Below are 21,820 nucleotides of genomic sequence, written 5' to 3' on the forward strand. Positions count from 1 at the left end.
TTTAACAGTTCCACAGTATTGTCAAATTTGTTTCTGCTGAGTGTTTATCTTAAAACTATCTGTTTCCATCTGTTTTTTTCTTAGGCAACCATAAACTTACAGCAACGGCTAAAGTTATTGTAAAAATCTGCGAGCATGAAGTATGTATTGTAATTTTTAAGAATTATAAGCCAAAATAAGCTTTGTTCAGTGGCAGTTTTTTAATCATGAATTACCTTTCAGATGAATGAGATCGAGGTCTGTCCAGAGTGCTATCTCTCTGCATGCCAGAAAAGGGACAACTGGTTTTGTGAACCATGTGTGAGTGTTTTACACTAAACAAAATGAAATTCCTACTTCACATAGTAACCAGTGTGAGTTACTCATCTGTTCATGAAATATGTGTGTGCATCAGAGCAACCCCCACCCTCTGGTATGGGCCAAGCTGAAGGGATTCCCATTTTGGCCTGCCAAAGCTCTTCGAGACAAAGATGGACAAGTTGATGCACGGTTCTTTGGGCAACACGACAGGTGAGGAACCATTGAACCACGTCATAACCATCCGCTATGTGGCAAAATGTCAATCAATAACTTAATTTGCTTAATTTGAGTTTTTAGTCGTAATCAGAAGTGAGCATCAACAGTGTTGCATAATCGCACATTTTGACAGCCCTACTACACGTCACTTATTTCTTTGAATAACTGATTAATCCGATAAAAATGTATATACATATTTAAAAAAATATTCCACATTCTGCCCAATGTTCTTCTCCAAATTGAAGGCAATAAAGTTAATTTTAAATGTAGGTTATTCTATCCATTTTGTGCATAAAAAGTTTTTAAAAAATTACTAAATAAATAATTTACCTTATCCTGAAAAACGTAAGAAACATCTACATTCATTTACAGTTTCTGTTACAGTTACAATACTTATTAAAAACATCATTATGTGCCTTTACTTAAAAAGTACTATCAATTTAAAATCTATTTAACATCAAATATTTCATCCAAAAGAATATTTTAATTATTTAATTGACATTTAACATTTATTGTGGTGCCTTGTTTTTTTTCCCAAATGTTTTTTTACCATAAAATGGTTTTTATTTTCATAATTTTCATAAAATGGGTGACTGAGCTGCTTTATGCACAGTGCACAAATTACTTTCAATATAGATTTTTTTTGTTGCAATTTTATAGATTAGATAGTTGTTGCAGCCCTGTATTTCTCCACTTCTGATATCTGTTTATTAAATAAATATGTTTTGATTGGCTGTGATTGATATTGTGCTTTGATTGATATTGTGCAGAAAAATTACTTGACATTAATTATTATGTACGTAACTTCTGTTTTTATTTTATTCTAACTTCATTTTAATATACAGGGCCTGGGTTCCTATTAACAACTGCTACCTCATGTCCAAAGAGATTCCCTTCTCTGTGAAAAAGACCAAGAGCATCTTCAACAGTGCCATGCAGGAGATGGAGGTGTATGTAGAAAACATCCGAAAAAAATTTGGAGTCTTTAATTACGCCCCATTCCGCACACCCTACACACCAGACAACCAGTTTCAGATGCTTGTGGACCCGGGAAATCCTGGCGCGGGCTCCATCAAACCTGAAAAACTTGAGAAGATCAAGTTTAGCTTTGATGTAACGGCATCTCCTAAGTTGCTCGTGGGCAAGAGCATGGTGTCCAGTGGGAGCGTAGGGGGCGGGACAGGAAGACGAATCTCATTGACGGACATGCCTCGTTCACCAATGAGCACTAACTCCTCTGCCCATACGGGATCTGATGGAGAACAGGAGACTGCAGAGAAAGGTCATGCTAGAGCGGCCCTGCCCCATTACAGCACTGGAGAGGAGTCACTGGATTGCACTGGTATATATATGATTGAAACATGCACACTGCTGCACACATATGGAAGTCAAATATATTAAACAGGGCTTTGAAGATATAGTAGAGATCAGAAGCAACCTGACAAAAACATGTACTGCTATAGTTTTAGACACAGTAATAAATGTAATTATGTTATAATGGTTTTCAAATATAGCAGTATGTATTAATAAAGCTCATTTCTACTCTTACAGCATCACCTGCCCCTCCTAGAGCAGGTCTCACGGGCAACACCTTAGAGAGCCCTAAACCCTTCCACTCACCAGCTCCCAGCACCCCGGTTAAACAGGAGAAGACCCCCACCACTGGCAGCATCCTCAACCTCAACCTTGGTAAACCTCCATCAGTTGATTAATTTGTTGATTATTTCTTTGATTAATTGTTTAATATGATAAAAAAAAAATAGCCAAATTTATTTTCTGAATATACACTAACATTCAAAAGTGTGGGGTTTAAATGTTTTTGTTTTCTTATGCTCAAAAAGGCTGCATTTATGTTGTGAATATTATTACATTTTAAAATAACTGTTTTCTATTTTAAATATATTTCAAATGTAATTTATTCCTGTGATGGCAAAGCTGAATTTTCAGCATAATTCAGCATAAGTCTTCAGTGTCACATGATCCTTCAGAAATCATTCTAATATGTTGATTTGGAGCTCAAAAAAACAGTTCTTATTATTATCAATGTTGAAAATATTTTCATGATACATTTTATTCCAGGATACTTTGATAAATAGAAAGTTCAAAAGAACAGCATTTATTTAAAATAGAAATCTTTTGTATTTTCTTCACTGACTTTTGTCAAATGAATGCATTCTTGCTGAATAAAAGTATAAAAAAAACAATTTATCTTATTTATACAAGATATACCTAAAAACAAAAAAAAAAAGAATTGGTAAACTCTCTCAAAATCTTTAATTTTATTAAATTACACCCATATGCTTTTATATGCTCATAAATGGTCTTAGTGAGAGCCTTATGATTTCTTTCAGATCGTAGTAAGGCAGAGATGGACCTAAAGGAGCTGAGTGAAAGTGTCCAGCAACAACAGCAGCAGGGGGCTCAGCCCTCCCTCACTTCCCCAAAGAGACAAATCAGAAGCCGTTTCCAACTCAACCTGGACAAGACCATAGAGAGCTGCAAAGCACAGCTGGGTGAGTTCAGAAACACAAAAGTCGTTTTCACACTTTAAATTAACGTAAAATTGCAGTGACAATTGCTTTCAGTTTTATTCACATTGGTGTGTGCCATTCACACACCATAAACAACATTCTGCTAACCATTTCATTTAATTAGAATTTTGTAAAACTAAAAACAACCACAACAAAAAACCCTTTTGAATAATTATGCCTATTTATTCCGTTAATGAGAATATGGTTTTGCTTAACCCGTTTAATCCCAAATTTTTCCCAGAGATGACATATATGAATTTGTATGGTATTTGTAAGGATATTAAACAATCAATGTCAATTATGTAAAAAAAAAAATTGAAAAGTCCATGAAAATTGGGTTTTATGTCCAGTCACAAAAGTGACCGGTGGTAGAACACAGGGAGTCTAGTTCTATGGTGTCAATGCATTTACAAATATGAGGTTCAATACACCTTTGGGAATATGTAATAGTCTTCAGAATAGAACTTTTAGATTTCTCAAGATATTTAAAAACATTTAAAATGAAACTTTTGTCACAAAAAAAATGTTAGACAAAGACTTTTTGTTTATTTATTTCTTTTAAATCGTCCTGTCCAGTCATTTATTTTACAAAGCCTTTTTATTTATGAAGAATTATTGATAGTAAATGTGCAAATGTGCCATTGCTTATCCAAAGGTTAAGCATTTGCTCTGTCTCACAGGTATAGATGAAATATCTGAGGATGTGTGTAAAGGTGTAGAGCACAGCGATTCAGAGGAATCTGACAAGTCTGACTCCAGCGACAGTGAATACGGCAGTGACGATGAACAGAAATCCAAGGGTGACCAAGACAAAAACGCAGCTGATGATAAAAATGAGAAAGAGCCACCCAAGAAAAAGTTAAAACCATCTGCTGCTGCTGGTGAGGACAAAGACAGCAGCACAGAGTCTGCTGCTACGGCCAGTACAGCAACCAAGGGAGAAACCAGCCAAAAAAGCACCTCCGACCCTATAGCTAAAGACAAACCAGGTATGGACTCGGAGAAAGAACCTCCTGAGAAACTCAAAACGGCTCAAGCATCCTCAGATTCCAGAGAGAAACCCAAGAGCTCTGAGGAGGCCGGGCAGCCGGCATCTGTGGATGTAGACATGGACTCAGATTCTGAGAGGGAGCTGGTCATTGACCTTGGGGAAGAGCAGGCAGGGAAGGAGAGGAAGAGGACCAGGAAAGATTCAGCCGCTGTCACCGCACTCAAAGAGCCCACAGCCTCCAAATCTGAAGGTCAGATTTCCTTTATGAATCAGTATCAATATTCAATTCAATATAGTACGAGGAGCAGGGTTGAAGACCTCTGGTCTAGGGTACACCCAAGCACCTAGTTTTTTCTAGTTTTTGCCCCAACCTGAATATGAGAGACCACACATATATCAATGGCCGTTCGTGGAAGGCTTTAAAGGGGTCATGAACTGCATTGTTATATAATGTTTCCTGAGGTCCACTTATAACGTTAGTGTGGTTTTACATCAAAAATGGTCATAATTTAGAAATAAAAGGAATTTTTCCTACCCTGAATTTAGCGCTCTTATTTGAAAGCTCTGTTTTAAAGGGAATGTCTACTGTGTGACTGCTGTGATTGTCTAACATCGTTGTATATGAAATCGCTAAGTATTACATGTGGAACAGTGAAACTCTCTCAAAAAAGCTCTCAAGGTTAACTAATCATTAAAAGTGTTGATTATAGTATTACATTTAGATTTATGGCATTATATTTAGATCATGGCATGAAAGGTTGCATTGATGAGCGTTGTAGCCGATTACAGACATGTTGTTTAGCATATGAAAGCAGTGATCTCGTCATTTTAACTCGACTTCTGCACACTAATGAATGCTTTCACAATGCAAACACAATGTAAAGAAGAGATTCATTTATTTAAACAGGAGTTTCGGTGAGAGTCCAGAACTAAGTCACTGATAAACTCGCTCTGTTTGATTGACAGCTTCTCCAGCGATTGTAAACACGCCGGTGGGTGGGGCCAGAGTTGCAATGATGAAGTAGCCAGTAATTTTCTATTGCAAAGGCAGTCTTTTGTCGCACTATTACTTAATAAAGAGACACATTCCACAACGAGTTATTTGTTATCTGGGCTTGGCTACAAGTGCTATCTATCTAGTCCGGTGGCTGACGATTCTGTGATTTTGGTCAAATGCAGGCAATTTTCGCTGTGTATAAAACATACAATATGCTTCAAAAGATTACACATATATGTAAATGTTCATATGCAATTTTTTACCTAGGAAGCTCGTATTTATAATTCCAATAGCACGTGAAGGCAGAATTAATTAACATTAATTAAAATTTTGCATGCACAAATTCTAGAAAAAAGATTTTCTGCTTAGGTAAGGCTTATTTACCATAATTTCTCTGCAAATATGTGACGCTGTTGTCGATTTGAAATTTGTGGAATGGTTTTCTCTTTTAGATAGTTGCTTAAATGCTTGTAATGTTCAGTGTGTGTGTTTTGCTGAATTCAGCTGTAAATGCAAGTCTTTCTTGGGCTTGCTTATATTTATTTTTATTTATTTATTTTTTTTACATACGGTTTTGCATGTAGTCCTCATACATGCCTTTTATGATGGAAATAAAGGGCACTTCAAATATGGTCACCCTAGGGCACTACACTGTGTTAAAGGTGCCATCGAACGTTTTTTTACAAGATGTAATATAAGTCTAAGGTGTCCCCTGAATGTGTCCGTGAAGTTTCAGCTCAAAATACCCCATAGATTATTTTTTATAATTTTTTTTTAACTGCCTATTTTGAGGCATAATTAGAAATGTGCCGATTCATGCTGCGGCCCCTTTAAATTCTCGTGCTCTCCGCCCACGGAGTTCGCGCTTGCCTTGAACAGCATAAACAAAGTTTACACAGCTAATATAACCCTCAAAATGGATCTTTACAAAGTGTTCGTCATGCATACTGCATGCATACATCGGATTATGTGAGTATTGTATTTATTTGGATGTTTACATTTGATTCTGAATGAGTTTGATAGTGCTCCGTGGCTAACGGCTAATGCTACACTGTTGGAGAGATTTATAAAGAATGAAGTTGTGTTTATGAATTATACAGACCTCAAGTGTTTAAAAATGAAAATAGCGACGGCTCTCTTGTCGGCGTGAATACAGTAAGAAACAATGGTAACTTTAACCACATTTAAGAGTACATTAGCAACATGCTAACGAAACATTTAGAAAGACAGTTTACAAATATCACTAAAAATATCATGTTATCATGGATCATGTCAGTTATTATTGCTCCATCTGCCATCTTTCGCTGTTGTTCTTGCTTGCTTACCTAGTCTGATGATTCAGCTGTGCACAGATCCAGACGTAATACATTGAACATGGGCTAGCATATGCAAATATTGGGGCGTACACCCTGACTGTTACATAACAGTCGGTGTTATGTTGAGATTCGCCTGTTCTTCTGAGGTCTTTTAAACAAATGAGATTTATATAAGGAGGAGGAAACAATGGAGTTTGAAACTCAATGTATGTCATTTCCATGTACTGAACTCTTGTTATTTAACTATGCAGAGGTAAATTCAATTTTTAACTCTAGGGCACCTTTAATTTGGGCCTGGTTACAATAAAAGCTGTTTTTGGACTAACAAGGAAGTTTTCAGTTCTGAAACTTAAAGGATATTCTTATAGTATGATGACTTCTTATATGTCAAAAGCTCAAGGAAAATTTAATTTCTCAGTTCATGACTCATTTAAAGTCGGCATGATAGTCTTTTCTACTCTTGTGATGTATATTCAAGTGAAAAGGCTTCTCGAAGAAGAAGAGATCATATTGAGATCACACAACCTGCTGAATACTATTTGTTTTATCCCGCAATATTATCAGACACTTTTACTCACAAAATAAATAAATGTCGTTCTGTTGCCGTGTTGAATATATGTCATATTTATTATCTATTTATTACACGTCTTTCTTGAAAACGTAATTTTGATTTATCAATCGCACCATTTAGCGGCGGCGACGAAGTATCAGATTGCACGCTCGTATCATGCTCATGTCGCGGAGGCGCGGACACGCGCTTTCGTTTCAAACAAACTGACGCCATCTTGCGTCAAAGTACCGACTGTAAAAATCTCTGATCTTCAGTATTATAATATGTCTTAATATGTATTAATATGTCTTTTAATATTGTTTTAGTGTTCGTCTGGTTGTTAAGCCGATTGTGTTGTACGTTGTAGTAGACGTTTTCGTTGCCTATGTAAAATATTAAACAGGTAAGAATGTAAAATAATTGCAGCTCAAATCAACATTTCATGCCCATATAGACTTTGTATTTATTTGCTGAGTACCCGTGTGATAATGTACAGTACCTTAGATGTCAGGTGTAAGATGACTGCCATATTTATCTTCACAAAAAAATAAAAATAAATAAATAAGAGTAAACTTTTAACATTTAGCTATTTGAACCACTGTAAAAGTTGGGATAACCAGCTTAACTGGACAAAACTGAAACTAATAAACAAATATTCTTGAAAAATTCTGTTTAACAAAGAATAAATGATTTAGTTATTTATTACCAGTTTATATTGTCACCCTGGTTAGGATACAAGGTAAATAAAATTCAGGGTTCTCATGCCAGTGTTATTTTAAAATCACTGACACTATATTACAGTTTTTATTAATATTTTGAAATAATTTTGTTGTTATTTTTTTATTTTCAAGTCATAGTAATTGTTGCATTGGCAACAATGATATATATATATATATGTATATGTGTGATGTTTTTCTTTGACTGCAGGTAAAGCCACTCCAATTTCAAGCACTCTCACCCAGCCTCAGAACTCAGCGGTCCTTTCCTCCTCCCCAAATATTAAAGACCCATCTCAGTCCCCAATGTCTGTCCCGCTTAACATAATACCCCTCACAGCAGCCCAGACCAGCACCACTCTGACCTCCACCCTCCCCATTACCACTCCCTCCACCACCAACAGTTCTTCACCCATCTCCACCAGCACAGTAAAGAAACAGCGGCCCTTATTGCCCAGAGAGACTGTACCTGTGGTGCAGCGGGCCGTCGTGTGGAACCCCACTACCAAGTTTCAGACGTCCTCTCAAAAGTGGCACATGCAGAAGGTGCATAGGCAACAGCAGGGCCAAGTGCAACCGGCCACTCAGGCTCAGGTGTTAACGCAGGTGCAGCACAGCCAACAGCCACAGCAGCAAGCACAGGTCTCCTCATCCTCAACGGGACAGCAGCCTTCATCCAGCACCAGATACCAAACACGACAGGCTGTGAAAGGTATTCAGTTCAATACGATTCAGTGAAGAATTAACATACAATAAGTGTCATATACAGTCAAACCAAAATATATTCAGACACCTTGAACATTTCATTCATTACAGTTTATTCATTATAGTTTAAAAAAAATGGTAATAAAATATGACAAGATCTTAGAGTTAAACTGTGTCAGAAAAGATAACACTTAAGCAAAACATGGTCAGGTCAAAGTGTCTGAATAATTTTTGGTCCCAAATTTTTATTAATTTTACTGGTAGTCCACTGCATGAATAATTTTTGGGTATAATATGTCACAGTTTCACAGTTTACTTTATTTTGCTATCCTCACTTACATATATTTTTACTAGTGGGTACAAGACACTATAGTTAATTTAACAAAAATGTCTGAATAATTTTTGGTTTATATATATATACACACACACTACCACACTACCGTTCAAAGGTTTTAGATCGGTAAGATTTAAAAAAAAAAAAAAAAAAAAGTCCCTTTTGTAACATTAAACATTACAATTCAAAAGTTTGGGGTCAGTAAGAATTTTTTTTTTTTTTTTAGAAATTGATACTTTTATTCAGCAAGGATGCATTAAATTGATCAAATGTGACAGTAAATGCATTTATAATCTTACAAAAGTTTTCTATTTTAGATAAATGCAATTCTTTTGAACATTCAGTTCATCAAATAATCCTGTTTTTTACACAAGTGTTTTCAGAATTGATAATAATGTTTCTTGAGCAGCAAATCAGCATATTAGAATGATTTCTGAAGGATCATGTGACACTGAAGACGGGAGTAATGATGCTGAAAATTCAGCTTTGCCAACACAGGAGTAAATAACATTTAAAAATATTTTCAAATAGAAAACTTTTATTTTAAATTGTAAAAAATATTTCACAATATTACTGTTTTTACTGTATTTTGGATCAAATAAATACAGCCTTGGTGAGCAGAAGAGAATTCTTTTAAAATCATTAAAAAATCTTACCGATCTAAAACTTTTGTTGACTGGGTAAACCCAGCCTGATCTGCCGGCGATTTGATTGCGCCCGGCAACTCAGTCTGGAAACCCATACATTCATTTCTGCTGCATCTGTTACACTTTTGCGGGAACCAATCACAGACTGGCTTATCCACCTTGCTCGCTATTGGCGGGTACAGAGCTCTTTCTGTGGTTCTGGGCGGGTATAACGCGATGACGTCTCTCGCACGACCATCAATCCAGTTCCTTTTAACCTCTCGACGATGCTGAATGACTTCTTTAGTTTAGCAAACAAATCACTGGGTGTACTCACTTTCATGCTTTTTTGCACAACCTGCAAAAATCGCTCGATGCCATTGCTGCTTCTGCAAACCGCTGATCGATGCTACAAACTAAACCTGTCTGGAGTTTTTGCGTCGCTCTGCAAAAGTACGTCACCCGGATTGTTGATCTGATTGGTTGAAGGACTATCCAATTGTGTGAATAATGCTCGTTGATCACGCCTCTTGTGCAGTAGAAAATACATACAGACTCCCCAGACCAATGTTCAATTTTAAATTGAGCTTGGTCTGGTGATAGCCAGACAAAAACTTAAAATGACTCTTTTATATTTCAATATATTTCAAAATGTTATTTATTCCTGTGATGGCAAAGCTGAATTTTTTAGCATCCATTACTTCCATCTTCATCACCAATGTTGAAAACAGTTGTGCTTCTTAATATATTTATGGAAACCATGAACCATTACCATTAAAAAAATTTAAGACATTTATAATGTTACAAAAGATTTCTGTTTCAATTAAATGCTGTTCATTTAACTTTCTATTCTGCATGTTTTACTTTATTTTTGATCAAATAAATTCATTCTTGGTGAGCATAAGAGACTTCTTTCAAAAACACACACAAAAAAAAAACTTTCCAACAGCAACACCAGTATCTTCTCTCTTGCCTCCCATGAGCCCATTGAGTTTTAACAGATTCCCTAAAGCGTGCCGTGGGTTTGGTGGGGGGTAATGAAAAATGAATCTGGAAAAGTCATGTGAGAGAAGCAGTGTCTCGTTATGATTGGCTATTGCTCTTTTCATGTGAAATGTTCAGCCAAATAATTTTATATATATATATATCTTATTAATATGAAAAGTGTTACATTTGTTGTCGTGTTTAAATCCAGCTGTGCAGCAGAAAGACTCCCCACACACCACCTCCACCTCTGCAGTCACCCTGGTGACCAGCACACCGGTATCAGCCACCGTGATGGCAGGAGCCACCGTCAGCTCTTCCTCTTCATCATCAACTTCCACAACCGGAGACTTCCAGATCCCCACCACATCTGCAGATGTAGCAGCAGACATAGCCAAGTACACTAACAAAGTGAGATTGCTGATAGAAATGGTCCATAATTTAATTGGTCCATAAATGTAATTATGTATGTGTTTAACTAACTGATTGTTTTTACACTATTAACAGATCATGGATGCAATTAAAGGGACGATGACTGAGATATATAATGACCTTTCCAAGAGTACGTCGGGAAACACAATAGCTGAGGTTTGTATTTAGTGAAGAGCAAAGCACTATTGGTGAATTATTTAACAAATTAAGAATATGAATAAAACTGCCTTTCTACCCTGTTACAGATTAGACGGTTGCGAATTGAAATCGAAAAACTGCAGTGGCTACATCAACAAGAGTTATCGGAGATGAAGCACAATTTAGGTATTTAATTTTCTCATATACTCTTGCACATAAAGGTTCTTTATTGGCATCTATGGTTCAATGAAGAACCTCTACCACCCATGGCATCTTTCCATTCCACAAAATTCCTTTATAGTGGAAAAAGGTTAGATTTTTTTAAACATTCTTCACACTAAGACTTTTTTTTTTTTTAGAACCGTTCACTGAAAGGTTCTTTGAGAAAACAAAATTGGTTCTTTATATGGCATTGCTGAATGGAACCTTTTTTTTTTTTTTTTTTTAAATGTAATAATAATAGTTTATTTAACTTAGGGGTGCACCAATAATCTGATAATCTGACCTATACTGATAAACTGATAATTATTTTCATGTCATGGCCTCAAATTTATAAATGGCTGATATGTCTTCCTAGCGATAAATTAAAAAGAAATCTGTGATATTGATATGGTATCAATGTACACAGAGCTAACCATGGCAGAGATGAGGCAGAGTCTTGAGCAGGAGCGAGAGCGAATTGTGACAGAGGTCAAGAAGCAGATGGAGGTGGAGAAACAGCAGGCCGTGGATGAAACAAAAAAGAAGCAGTGGTGTGCAAACTGCAGAAAGGAGGCAATTTTCTACTGTTGCTGGAACACCAGCTACTGCGACTATCCCTGCCAACAAGCACACTGGCCTGAGCACATGAAGTCATGCACACAGTCTGGTAAGACAAAATGAGGCTCAGAATCCAACAGAACTTTCAATGGTAATACAAATAAGAAATACAATGCTTTTATTTGTTATATATGCCTTTTTTTTATTATCATTACTTATTGAACTTAACAAATACTACAAAATCATCATAATTTACTAGTGTAAATGTTTATTTTTGTCATATATTATAAATCTCCTGATAAATATAAACTATCATTCAAAAGTAAGATTTTTAAATGTTTTGAAAGAAGTCTCTAATGCTTACCAAGTCTACATTTATTTGATTAAAAATAGTTATATTGTGAAATATTATTTCAATTTAAAATGACTGTTTTTTATTTTAATTAGGGCTGTCAAAATTAACGTGTTAATTTTGTGATTTTTTTTTTTTTATTGTGATTTTAACACATTACAAATAATTAGCGTGGTTAACACAGCATCTGTTTTTTCCTGGCATCCTATAGCTAGTGTTACATTAGCTATATGATTATAAGTGCGATAAGATGCAGAAGAGAACTCAAAGATATACTGGTGTACGGGAGGGGACGTGTTCGGTTCACTTAGTTTTGTCGTGGCCACAACATATTAACTCGTGGCATCACGATAATATGTTGTGGCCGTGAATGTGAAGTCGTGGCCTTGATTGTGTGTAAACGAACCTGCGTGACCATGGCAACCTGGGATTATCAGAAATGTATATTAAGAATGACAAAAAAGTGCAGAATTAAGAAATTATTATATTAACCTACTATTGCAGCCTATTATAAGTATTTCCTGTGATGCTGGCTATAGACAGCATTTGAATAAAGTTTGTTATTATCAAAAAAAAAACAGTTAAAAGAATAAGAACTCAAAATAATAGGCCTATAAGAAAACATTTTTATATATCCCATCCCACCGCTTTTTTTTTTAATCTATTGACCAATCGTTTCTTTTTAAATATTAAATATTTTTAAAAATTATTTTTTTATGTATTTGCTTTATTTTTTCCCTTCATTATATGTATCTCTTTACTTAATTAATGTTCTGTATGTTATGTTACTTGTGTTTGTAAATACTGTAAATGCCCGATCATATGACAATAAAATTTTGACTTTATGACTGTATTTCTTTAGGCTTATGATACGCCAGTATGTGACGATAAATGAGCGTCTGATTTCATTTACAAATGTAGTATAGGCTCGTGCCAGCATTCAAATTAAGTTCGAATAATTGTTATTAGCCTAATAATAGGCTAAAAGAATATTTAAGCTTCAAAAAAGGGGAAAAAATATTAATCTCTTCCCAAAGTCTTTAAAATCCATTCACTGATATGTAGACTATCTTATTTTTGTTTAATATTTGTGTAGGCTATTTTATTTTCCACTTGATATTATTATCTCTTTACCCAATTACCATTCTGCATAGGCTAAAGACCTACTTTCATAGCCTATGTATTGTAAATACTGTAAATGCCTGACAGTCATGCCAATAAAGCTTTGATTGAACTTCCTGTAAAATTTCTGTAAGTGCGCCTACAGAAGTTGAGCATATAGCAATTAACGGGAATTTAACATATGCTATATATTCTACTTCATTTCATTTTGCCTACTAATTAATAGGCTATAGGGGTTTTTATAATGATAATAGTACAAATATTTAATAAAAAACACATGATCAGTGAATGGATTTAAAAGGCTGTGGGAAAAGATGGATAATTTTTTTTTTTTCTTGTAGCTCTATATTATTTTATGTTCTTACATAATCTTTTAACATTTATTGATAACAAACTTCATTTGAATGCTGTCTATATAGGAAACATGGTGCACAATATAATATAATATGCTTAGTAGTATAGTTAATATAATCATTTCTTAATTCTGCACTTCTTGTCATCCTTAATTCAAAATAAAATATTAATTTATTAATAATATCATATCAATAATATCTGATAATCCCAGGTTGCTATGGTCATGCAGGTTTGTTTATGCATTAGATGTAGTTCCTTCAACATAAGAAGTCATGGGCACGAGAAAACTGTCCCTCCTGCAACATAGGATCTTGAGGGGGACTTAAGGATGTCGTTACCTCGACAAAATGTTCTCATAGCCACGATAAAACTAATGCTACATTTACACTGTCAGTCCAAATCCAATTATTTGTGTGTTCGATTGGAATCTGATCTAAATTATTGACTGACCACATTGTGTATCGCAACTGTTCAGATCCGACATAAACATATACGACATATACGGCAAAAACAACAACCGCCGCAGAACGGTTTGCATTACAGATGTTGTCTTATTTACAACATAAAGTATAGCCGCCGAACTGGACTACTGTGTCTTCTGAGGCAGGCTGGTATGCACGGCTTTACACTGTGTGCAGAATTATTAGGCAAGTTGATTTTCTGATCATATTTTTTTTCCAAGCACATTTTACCAATTCCAATCCACATCAATCTTAATAACTACTATTAATATTGTTTTTAATCATTTATAAGTGATGTATAATTGTTCATTAAGGGCGGAAATGAAAAATGCCCTATATTCAGGTGTGCAGAATTATTAGGCAGGTTTTCTTTTACAGATAAAATGAGCCAAAAAAGAGATTTAACTCAGACTGAAAAGTCAAAAATTATTAAATACTCATGAGAAGGACGCAATACTAATGTAATACTAGAAATTGCAAAGTTAAAGCATGACCATTGGACAGTGAAATGCTCATTGGGTCAGCGGGGTCATACAAAAACAGCTGGAGAAGAAAAGACATGTTAACTGCAAAATAATTAAGAATTAAGGTGAAGAATTAAGTGTGAAACCATCAGGAACCATTTAGTCTCCAGCGCCACCATTTCCCAGTACTGAAACCTACCTGGAGTCTTCAGAAGTGTGAGGTGTCAGGATCTCAGAAACTTAGGTTAGGTGAAGAATCCTAAAAAGCGACCTGCTCTTAATAAGAATCACAAGCTGAAGTGTTATAAAGTACATGAAGACTGGGTTTTTATAGGCCTTATAGACAGACAGCTTGAGAGTGACTCCTGAAGGACCAGCACCACATCCTCTTGTACCACTGTTTGAAGAATTTATCTTCCAGAATCTGGCAGTAAGTTTTGGAAGATCATTTAGTCCATCTCTGCAAGATGGACATTTCAGGATAAGAGATGGACTAAAAGTGAACTCCCACACCTTACTGCCAGATTCTGGAAGATAAATTCAGTGGTACAAGAGGATGTGGTGCTGGTCCTTCAGGAGTCACTCTCAAGCTGTCTGTCTATAAGGCCTATAAAAACCCAGTCTTCATGTATTTTATAACACTTCAGCTTGTGATTTTTATTAAGAGCAGGTCGCTTTTTAGGATTCTTCACCTAACCTAAGTCTCTGAGATCCTGACACCTCACACTTCTGAAGACTCCAGGTAGGTTTCAGTACTGGGAAATGGTGGCGCTGGAGACTAAAGGGTTCCTGATGGTTTCACACTTAATTCTTCACCTTAATTCTTAATTATTTTGCAGTTAACGTGTCTTTTCTTCTCCAGCTGTTTTTGTATGACCCAGCTGACCCAATGAGCATTTCACTGTCCAATAGTCATGCTTTAACTTTGCAATTTCTAGTATTACATTAGTATTGCGTCCTTCTCATGAGTATTTAATAATTTTTGACTTTTCAGTCTGAGTTAAATCTCTTTTTTGGCTCATTTTATCTGTAAAAGAAAACCTGCCTAATTATTCTGCACACCTGAATATAGGGCATTTTTCATTACCAGCCTTCATGAACAATTATATATCACTTATAAATGATTAAAAACAATATTAATAGTAGTTATTTAGATTGATGTGGATTGGAATTGGTAAAATGTGCTTGGAAAAAAAATATGATCAGAAAATCAACTTGCCTAATAATTCTGCACACAGTGTATTCCACGCTGTTGTCTCCGCCGGTTTCAAAACATGACTGCCTTTTATTGTCATTTTCTACTTGTCTGGCACTTTGCAACAACAAAAACTTGTTTCTGCAGCGACTTTCAGGATGTTTCCTATAACAATGTCTGACGTCTAGGTTTTACGTGCCATGAGAAAGTCACATAAACCACGCGAAAAGCGATCAGCGCAGTCAGACTGAAATGGATTTCCAGAAAAGCGATTTAAATAGGATTTCAAACCACATATGAATGTAGCTCGAAACTTTTTCTTTTTTTTTTTTTTGCCGTTCACACTTGCTAAATCTGATTGGATTTCAATCAGATATGCACAAAAATTAGATTTGGACTGACAGTCTGAACATGGCCTAAGTGACCTGAACATTACATGTCCCCTCCTGGTCACCATACTTCCGATGAAACGAGCACACAGAAAGCCGCTCCAGACAGCGTGCCAGTATTGAGTTCTCTTTCTCATATGAACGGACAGAAACACAAAATTTTGTCGTAATGCCCTTTATTGGCGGCTATCATCATCAGCACAATGAGATAAAAAAGTCTTAAGTGACCATAAAGAGTTGTGAGAACATCAGAAGCGTGTTAGATCCACGTCATGTGCGTCAGGTCTTAAAGTGAAAGCAGCCAAGTGAATTAAAGGTGCTCTATGTAAGTTTTTGACTGTTCTAAAAGCATAAAAATACCATAATATATTTGCAGATATTTGTTAAACATGCTGAGTTCACATACTCGTTTCTTTGAAAACCATTGCTACAGCCAGTTATTTTACTTTTAAATTTGCGTTCCGTGTCAGAATTTCTGTTTTTGTTTTGGTCTGAGCAAGACCGCATGTTGCCAATTTACCAAATAGTATTTCTCCACCCCGGGTTGCCAGTCGGCAAAAAACACATGTAGCGAATTGCAGCCATAGAAGCCAGCGAACAAACTGGGTCAGAGATTGCAGATTCTACACAACCTAAAAAGCTTATTAAATGCAATATCAACTCATCATAAAGCAATAAATCAACTTATTATCTTACAGTGTGAAAGTCTCCTCGCTTTCTAATGTCAATTGAGCTCGCTCCTGTTTTGTGTCTTCAAACTGGCAACCCGCGAGAGCGTCAAGTCTGAGGAGGCGAACAATATTTTGAATTTGGACTGCAGTACCCATTTCAACCACTAGTAGTCATTCTTACAAAGAGCACCTTTAAAGGGATAGTTCACCCTAAAATGAAAATTAAGTCATCATTTACTGACCCTGGTGTTGTTCTAATGCTGAATGCCCTTCTTTCTTTTATGGACCACAAAAGGAGATTTTTTTTTTTTTTAAAATGTCCCACTCATGCTCATTCATATAATGGCAGTGAATAGCAAGTCGCAAAAGTATCACAGAATGATCCCATGCAACACATGCCATATATTCCAAGTGGGGGTATACAATAGGGTTTAGTTAAAAAAAACAAACCAAAATTTAATGTATTATTCAACAAAATTCTTGACCTTGGCCATTGGTCTTCTCTGCACAGCTGCACGACTTGGGCATTTGACTCACTCTGTCTAACCCAGAAAAGGCACATAAGTTTTTGATGAATAGAAAGTTAAAAATAACAGCATTTATTTGAAATAAAAATTTATTTTGACGATGTCTTTACTGTTACTTTTGATCAATTTAAAGGTGCAAAATGTAAGATTTCTGTCCGCTAGAGGTCTATTCAAAACAAAGGCGTAGCTTGATGACACCAAGTTTGAGCGCGGAATCTTGGGACACGTGGTTGCAACATTGGCACAGCCAGTGGAAACAATCGGGATAGGACTCAGGAAGAAATCATGTTCATGGATGAGATTATTAACGTTACTGTAGTATGAAGCAGAGCAGGATCGAGTGTTGTGGGAGCTGAACAAGGCCGCTGGAGCGATTGCGCAACACACGCTGCGAGCAGCGGAACTTTTATTATGCCACAGTTACCGACGCTGCTTTCGCTTTTTCGGTCATGAGTATGAGGTAACACAGCTCTGTTTATTATTAGATACATTTGAGAGTGTTAAAAATGATGTTATAACGTTACTCTGTGTGTTCGCTCTGCTGCTGCTGTGAGACACTGTTGCACACTGCAGTAAGCTAGATCGATTTTAGAATATCATATTAAATGCTGGATGGCTTGTGTTGATAAATGGCAGGTAATTAATTTTAAAACGTATTGTATGATGGAGAAAATTCTGTACTGCTGTTACTAAAAATAAAGCTGCATCTGATTATGATATGTTAGCTTCTTGATAAAATAGTGTTTTTCTCTGAGGCATTAGATTTAAGACTAAACTTGTTGAGCTATATAACAATAATTAGTTTTCTGTCTATAAATGTAACCAAACAGTTGTTTCCTTGTCTATTAAAACATGTAACATATTAAAGCATCTTTTGGTGTTTCCATGGTTTTTACCAAATAAAACCGGAAACCGAGGGTAACGCGGGTATGACGCAATTGACAGGCGACTCCTCACACGTCCCAGAGCCTTGGTTAAAATAGCAATTTTAGCAATAGTTGGAAACATTTGGGATATTGTAAGTATTCAAGTGAACAAAATATATAACACTGGCCTAGTGGTTTTTGGATATTTTACTGCAAAAATCTTACATATTGCACCTTTAAAGCATCTGTATATATAATATCCATATGGATAAAATGACTTGTTTTATTTTTAAGTATTAATAAGTATATGAAATGACTTTGTGAATTCCAGCAACATCATCACAGCAAGAACAAGAGTCAGAAGGCAGCACAGACGTTACTCCCAAAGCTCCTGGGCAGCCGAACAATGGACCCAACTCCCCTAGAGAGACTGTATCTGCTACACCTGCAGACAAAGACAGTGAAGCGGATAAAGTTAAGGACAATGTCACTGTCACTATGTCCTAGCTCACATGTACAAAACATACACTACAACAGCACTTACGTTTGTACAGCTGTACATAGATGTTGTCAAATTCTTCACTACAAAAATTCTTTTAACTAACGTTTGTCTTGCCTGATTGTGCTTTTGTGTTTTTTTTCTGTTATGAATATGTTTGAATGTTCCAAAACTAAGACACAAACAAAGACCATCCAAACATTTCCTGCTGTAGGATTGAGAGGGTTGTCTAATTCTCTGTTGAGTTCGATTGTAAACAGAATTTATTTCTTTTTCTTTCAAATCTTGTGGGTATGTTGGCTATGATAACTTTTGAGTTCCTGTTTTTTAATGTTGCCAAATTTATATTTATAGTATTTCAGAATACCTGATTTTCAGGTATAATCTTGAAAGAATGAGTCACATCATTCACTTTAAAAATGGTTACAGCGACATGTTTTTTTTTAAATTTCCAATTCCAAAAAAATGGTACAGAATGTGGTTATTTTTTATTTTTAATATTTTTTAAGAAGAGTACTGTGCTGTATTTATTGGAATATCTTATTTATGCTAACTTATCAAAAGAACATTTGGTTATATAGAACCTAAGAGGCTACATTATATCTTGTCCATACATCGCTATGACAAGTTTAGACACTGTTTCACAAATTATGACTACTTTATCTTGTTCGATTTTGTGTCTACATGGAAAGGAGAAGGTTGAAACATGTTGTAAAACTGTATTATCACTAGGTAAGAGTGAGCATTATAAATGTGAGGCTCTGTTTATTTGGTTTCCTGTAATATATCTTAAATGCCTTCAATTTTTTGTTTTGCCAGTTCACCTGTCCTGTTGATGTTATTTTGTAACATCTGTAGGATCTCATGGGCTCTCTTTTTATTTACGTTTATCTTTAACAGTTGAAACGTACGTTTAAGTTCAGCAGTTGCAAGGTAGTGTTAGACCATTGATGACAGATTTTGTCTTGCCTATATTGTTGGTGTCAAATAATTATTTGCCTTTAAGATGATACTTACTTTTAGACAAGTAATTTATGCATCCTCCTTGATCTTTCAAAAATACTTAATTTGTGTTTAAACATTGTAAAACTTTTATTATTGGTTTTATTTAAATTAGGTTTTATTATCCATGTTAACAGGACTGTAATTTCACACCAAAACAGGTGATTAAAAAAGTACATGTTTAACACTTTTTGTTAGCTATAATTTTGCATATAGCATTCCTTTTGATGCTGTATTCTCAGTGTTTTAAGAAAAAATTCTTATGAACCCATAAGATACTGTATCTATGAACCACAAACAGAAACATTCCTCCATGTTATGCTATTAAAAGTGCATAAATATGTTATTCCAAAACATGTACAGAAAAGGAGAGCGGTCAAGAAGAACATATAGATGTTTACATATTGTATATAAATAAAGATCTGGTGGTCTAAATTGTAATTAATAGTTTTTGTATGGTGCAAGTGAATTAAAGAGAACACCTGATGTAAATGTTTCACATTGGAGTCATACTTTGATGGGTGATTGACATTGACAATAGAAAAAAAAATTTCACTCTTTGTTATATTGCAGCCATTTGCTAAAAGTTCATTTTTTTCCTCATTAATGTACACACAGCTCCCCATATTGACAGAAAAACACAGAGTTGTTGACATTTTTGCAGATTTATTAAGAAAAACTGAAATATCACATGGTCCTAAGTATTCAGACCCTTTGCTGTGACACTCATATATTTAACTCAGGTGCTGTCTATTTCTTCTGATCATCCTTGAGATGGTTCTACCCCTTCATTTGAGTCCAGCTGTGTTTGATTATACTGATTGGACTTGATTAGGAAAGCCACACACCTGTCTATATAAGACCTTACAGCTCACAGTGCATGTCAGAGCAAATGAGAATCATGAGGTCAAAGGAACTGCCTGAAGAGCTCAGAGACAGAATTGTGGCAAGGCACAGATCTGGCCAAGGTTAAAAAAATATTGCACTTAAAAAAATGCTGCACTTAAGGTTCCTAAGAGCACAGTAGCCTCCATAATCCTTAAATGGAAGACGTTTGGGACGACCAGAACCCTTCCTAGAGCTGGCCGTCCGGCCAGACTGAGCTATCGGGGGAGAAGAGCCTTGGTGAGAGAGGTAAAGAAGAACCCAAAGATCACTGTGGCTGAGCTCCAGAGATGCAGTCGGGAGATGGGAGAAAGTTGTAGAAAGTCAACTATCACTGCGGCCCAGAGTGGCCCGACGGAAGCCTCTCCTCAGTGCAAGACACATGAAAGCCCGCATGGAGTTTGCCAAGATGTTGAGAAATAAGATTCTCTGGTCTGATGAGACCAAGATAGAACTTTTTGGCCTTAATTCTAAGTGGTTTGTGTGGAGAAAACCAGGCACTGCTCATCACCTGTCCAATACAGTCCCAACAGTGAAGCATGGTGGGGGCAGCATCATGCTGTGGGGGTGTTTTTCAGCTACAGGGACAGGGCGACAGGTTGCAATCGAGGGAAAGATGAATGTGGCCAAGTACAGGGATATCCTGGACAAAAACCTTCTCCAGAGTGCTCAGGACCTCAGACTGGGCCGAAGGTTTACCTTCCAACAAGACAATGACCCTAAGCACACAGCTAAAATAACGAAGGAGTGGCTTCACAACAACTCTGTGACTGTTCTTGAATGGCCCAGCCAGAGCCCTGACTTAAACCCAATTGAGCATCTCTGGAGAGCCTAAAAATGGCTGTCCACCAACGTTTACCATCCAACCTGACAGAAATTGAGAGGATCTGCAAGGAGGAATGGCAGAGGATCCCCAAATCAAAGTGTGAAAAACTTGTTGCATATTTCCCAAAAAGACTCATGGCTGTATTAGATCAAAAGGGTGCTCCTACTAAATACTGAGCAAAGGGTCTGAATACTTAGGCTCAAATAGTGAAGGAATAGTTGGGAGGGAACATGAAGAATAATTTTCACAAATGAATTTGCACCTCTGAGTCCAGAACTTAAATTCATTGAGTAGACTTTACAGAGTGCTTGACTCTTGCATTGTCAGTACAAGGTCTTGACCAAAAATTGTTGCACATCTTGATGGAAATAAATGATGTTATCTCACTTTATTCGTCCCAAAGACTGGCTCATGTCAGTAGATCTGAAGGATGCATATTTTCACATAAGCATCTACCGGGCACACAAAATTCCTCAGGTTTTTTTTTTCAGTCTCTCATTAGCCCCGAGAATGTTCAGCAAATGTTTTGAGGGAGCTCTGATGCTGCTGAGAATAGCGGGTCTCAGAGTGTCAGCTTATTTGGATGATCTGCTCCTCTCTGCTCCATCATGG

General features: G+C 36.1%; 1 protein-coding gene across 5 annotated transcripts in view; it reads left to right on the forward strand.

Annotated features, from left to right (window-relative positions):
• zmynd8 (zinc finger, MYND-type containing 8) overlaps positions 1-19,977 on the forward strand; it is a 34,090-nt gene extending 14,113 nt beyond the window's left edge. For all 5 annotated transcript variants that reach the window (XM_067388282.1, XM_067388280.1, XM_067388284.1 and 2 more), the window contains 13 exons: positions 85-140; positions 223-300; positions 395-510; positions 1,362-1,858; positions 2,068-2,205; positions 2,868-3,029; positions 3,728-4,288; positions 7,829-8,329; positions 10,478-10,677; positions 10,774-10,854; positions 10,944-11,022; positions 11,465-11,704; positions 18,328-19,977. In XM_067388282.1, the coding sequence (XP_067244383.1) occupies positions 85-140; positions 223-300; positions 395-510; positions 1,362-1,858; positions 2,068-2,205; positions 2,868-3,029; positions 3,728-4,288; positions 7,829-8,329; positions 10,478-10,677; positions 10,774-10,854; positions 10,944-11,022; positions 11,465-11,704; positions 18,328-18,503 (2,885 nt within the window). In that variant the 3' untranslated portion in view covers positions 18,504-19,977. The remainder of the gene's footprint in view (positions 1-84; positions 141-222; positions 301-394; positions 511-1,361; positions 1,859-2,067; positions 2,206-2,867; positions 3,030-3,727; positions 4,289-7,828; positions 8,330-10,477; positions 10,678-10,773; positions 10,855-10,943; positions 11,023-11,464; positions 11,705-18,327) is intronic.
• Positions 19,978-21,820: the final 1,843 nt, after the last annotated feature.

The sequence above is a fragment of the Chanodichthys erythropterus genome, chromosome 6 (assembly GCF_024489055.1).
Source record: "Chanodichthys erythropterus isolate Z2021 chromosome 6, ASM2448905v1, whole genome shotgun sequence".
Taxonomy (NCBI): domain Eukaryota; kingdom Metazoa; phylum Chordata; class Actinopteri; order Cypriniformes; family Xenocyprididae; genus Chanodichthys; species Chanodichthys erythropterus.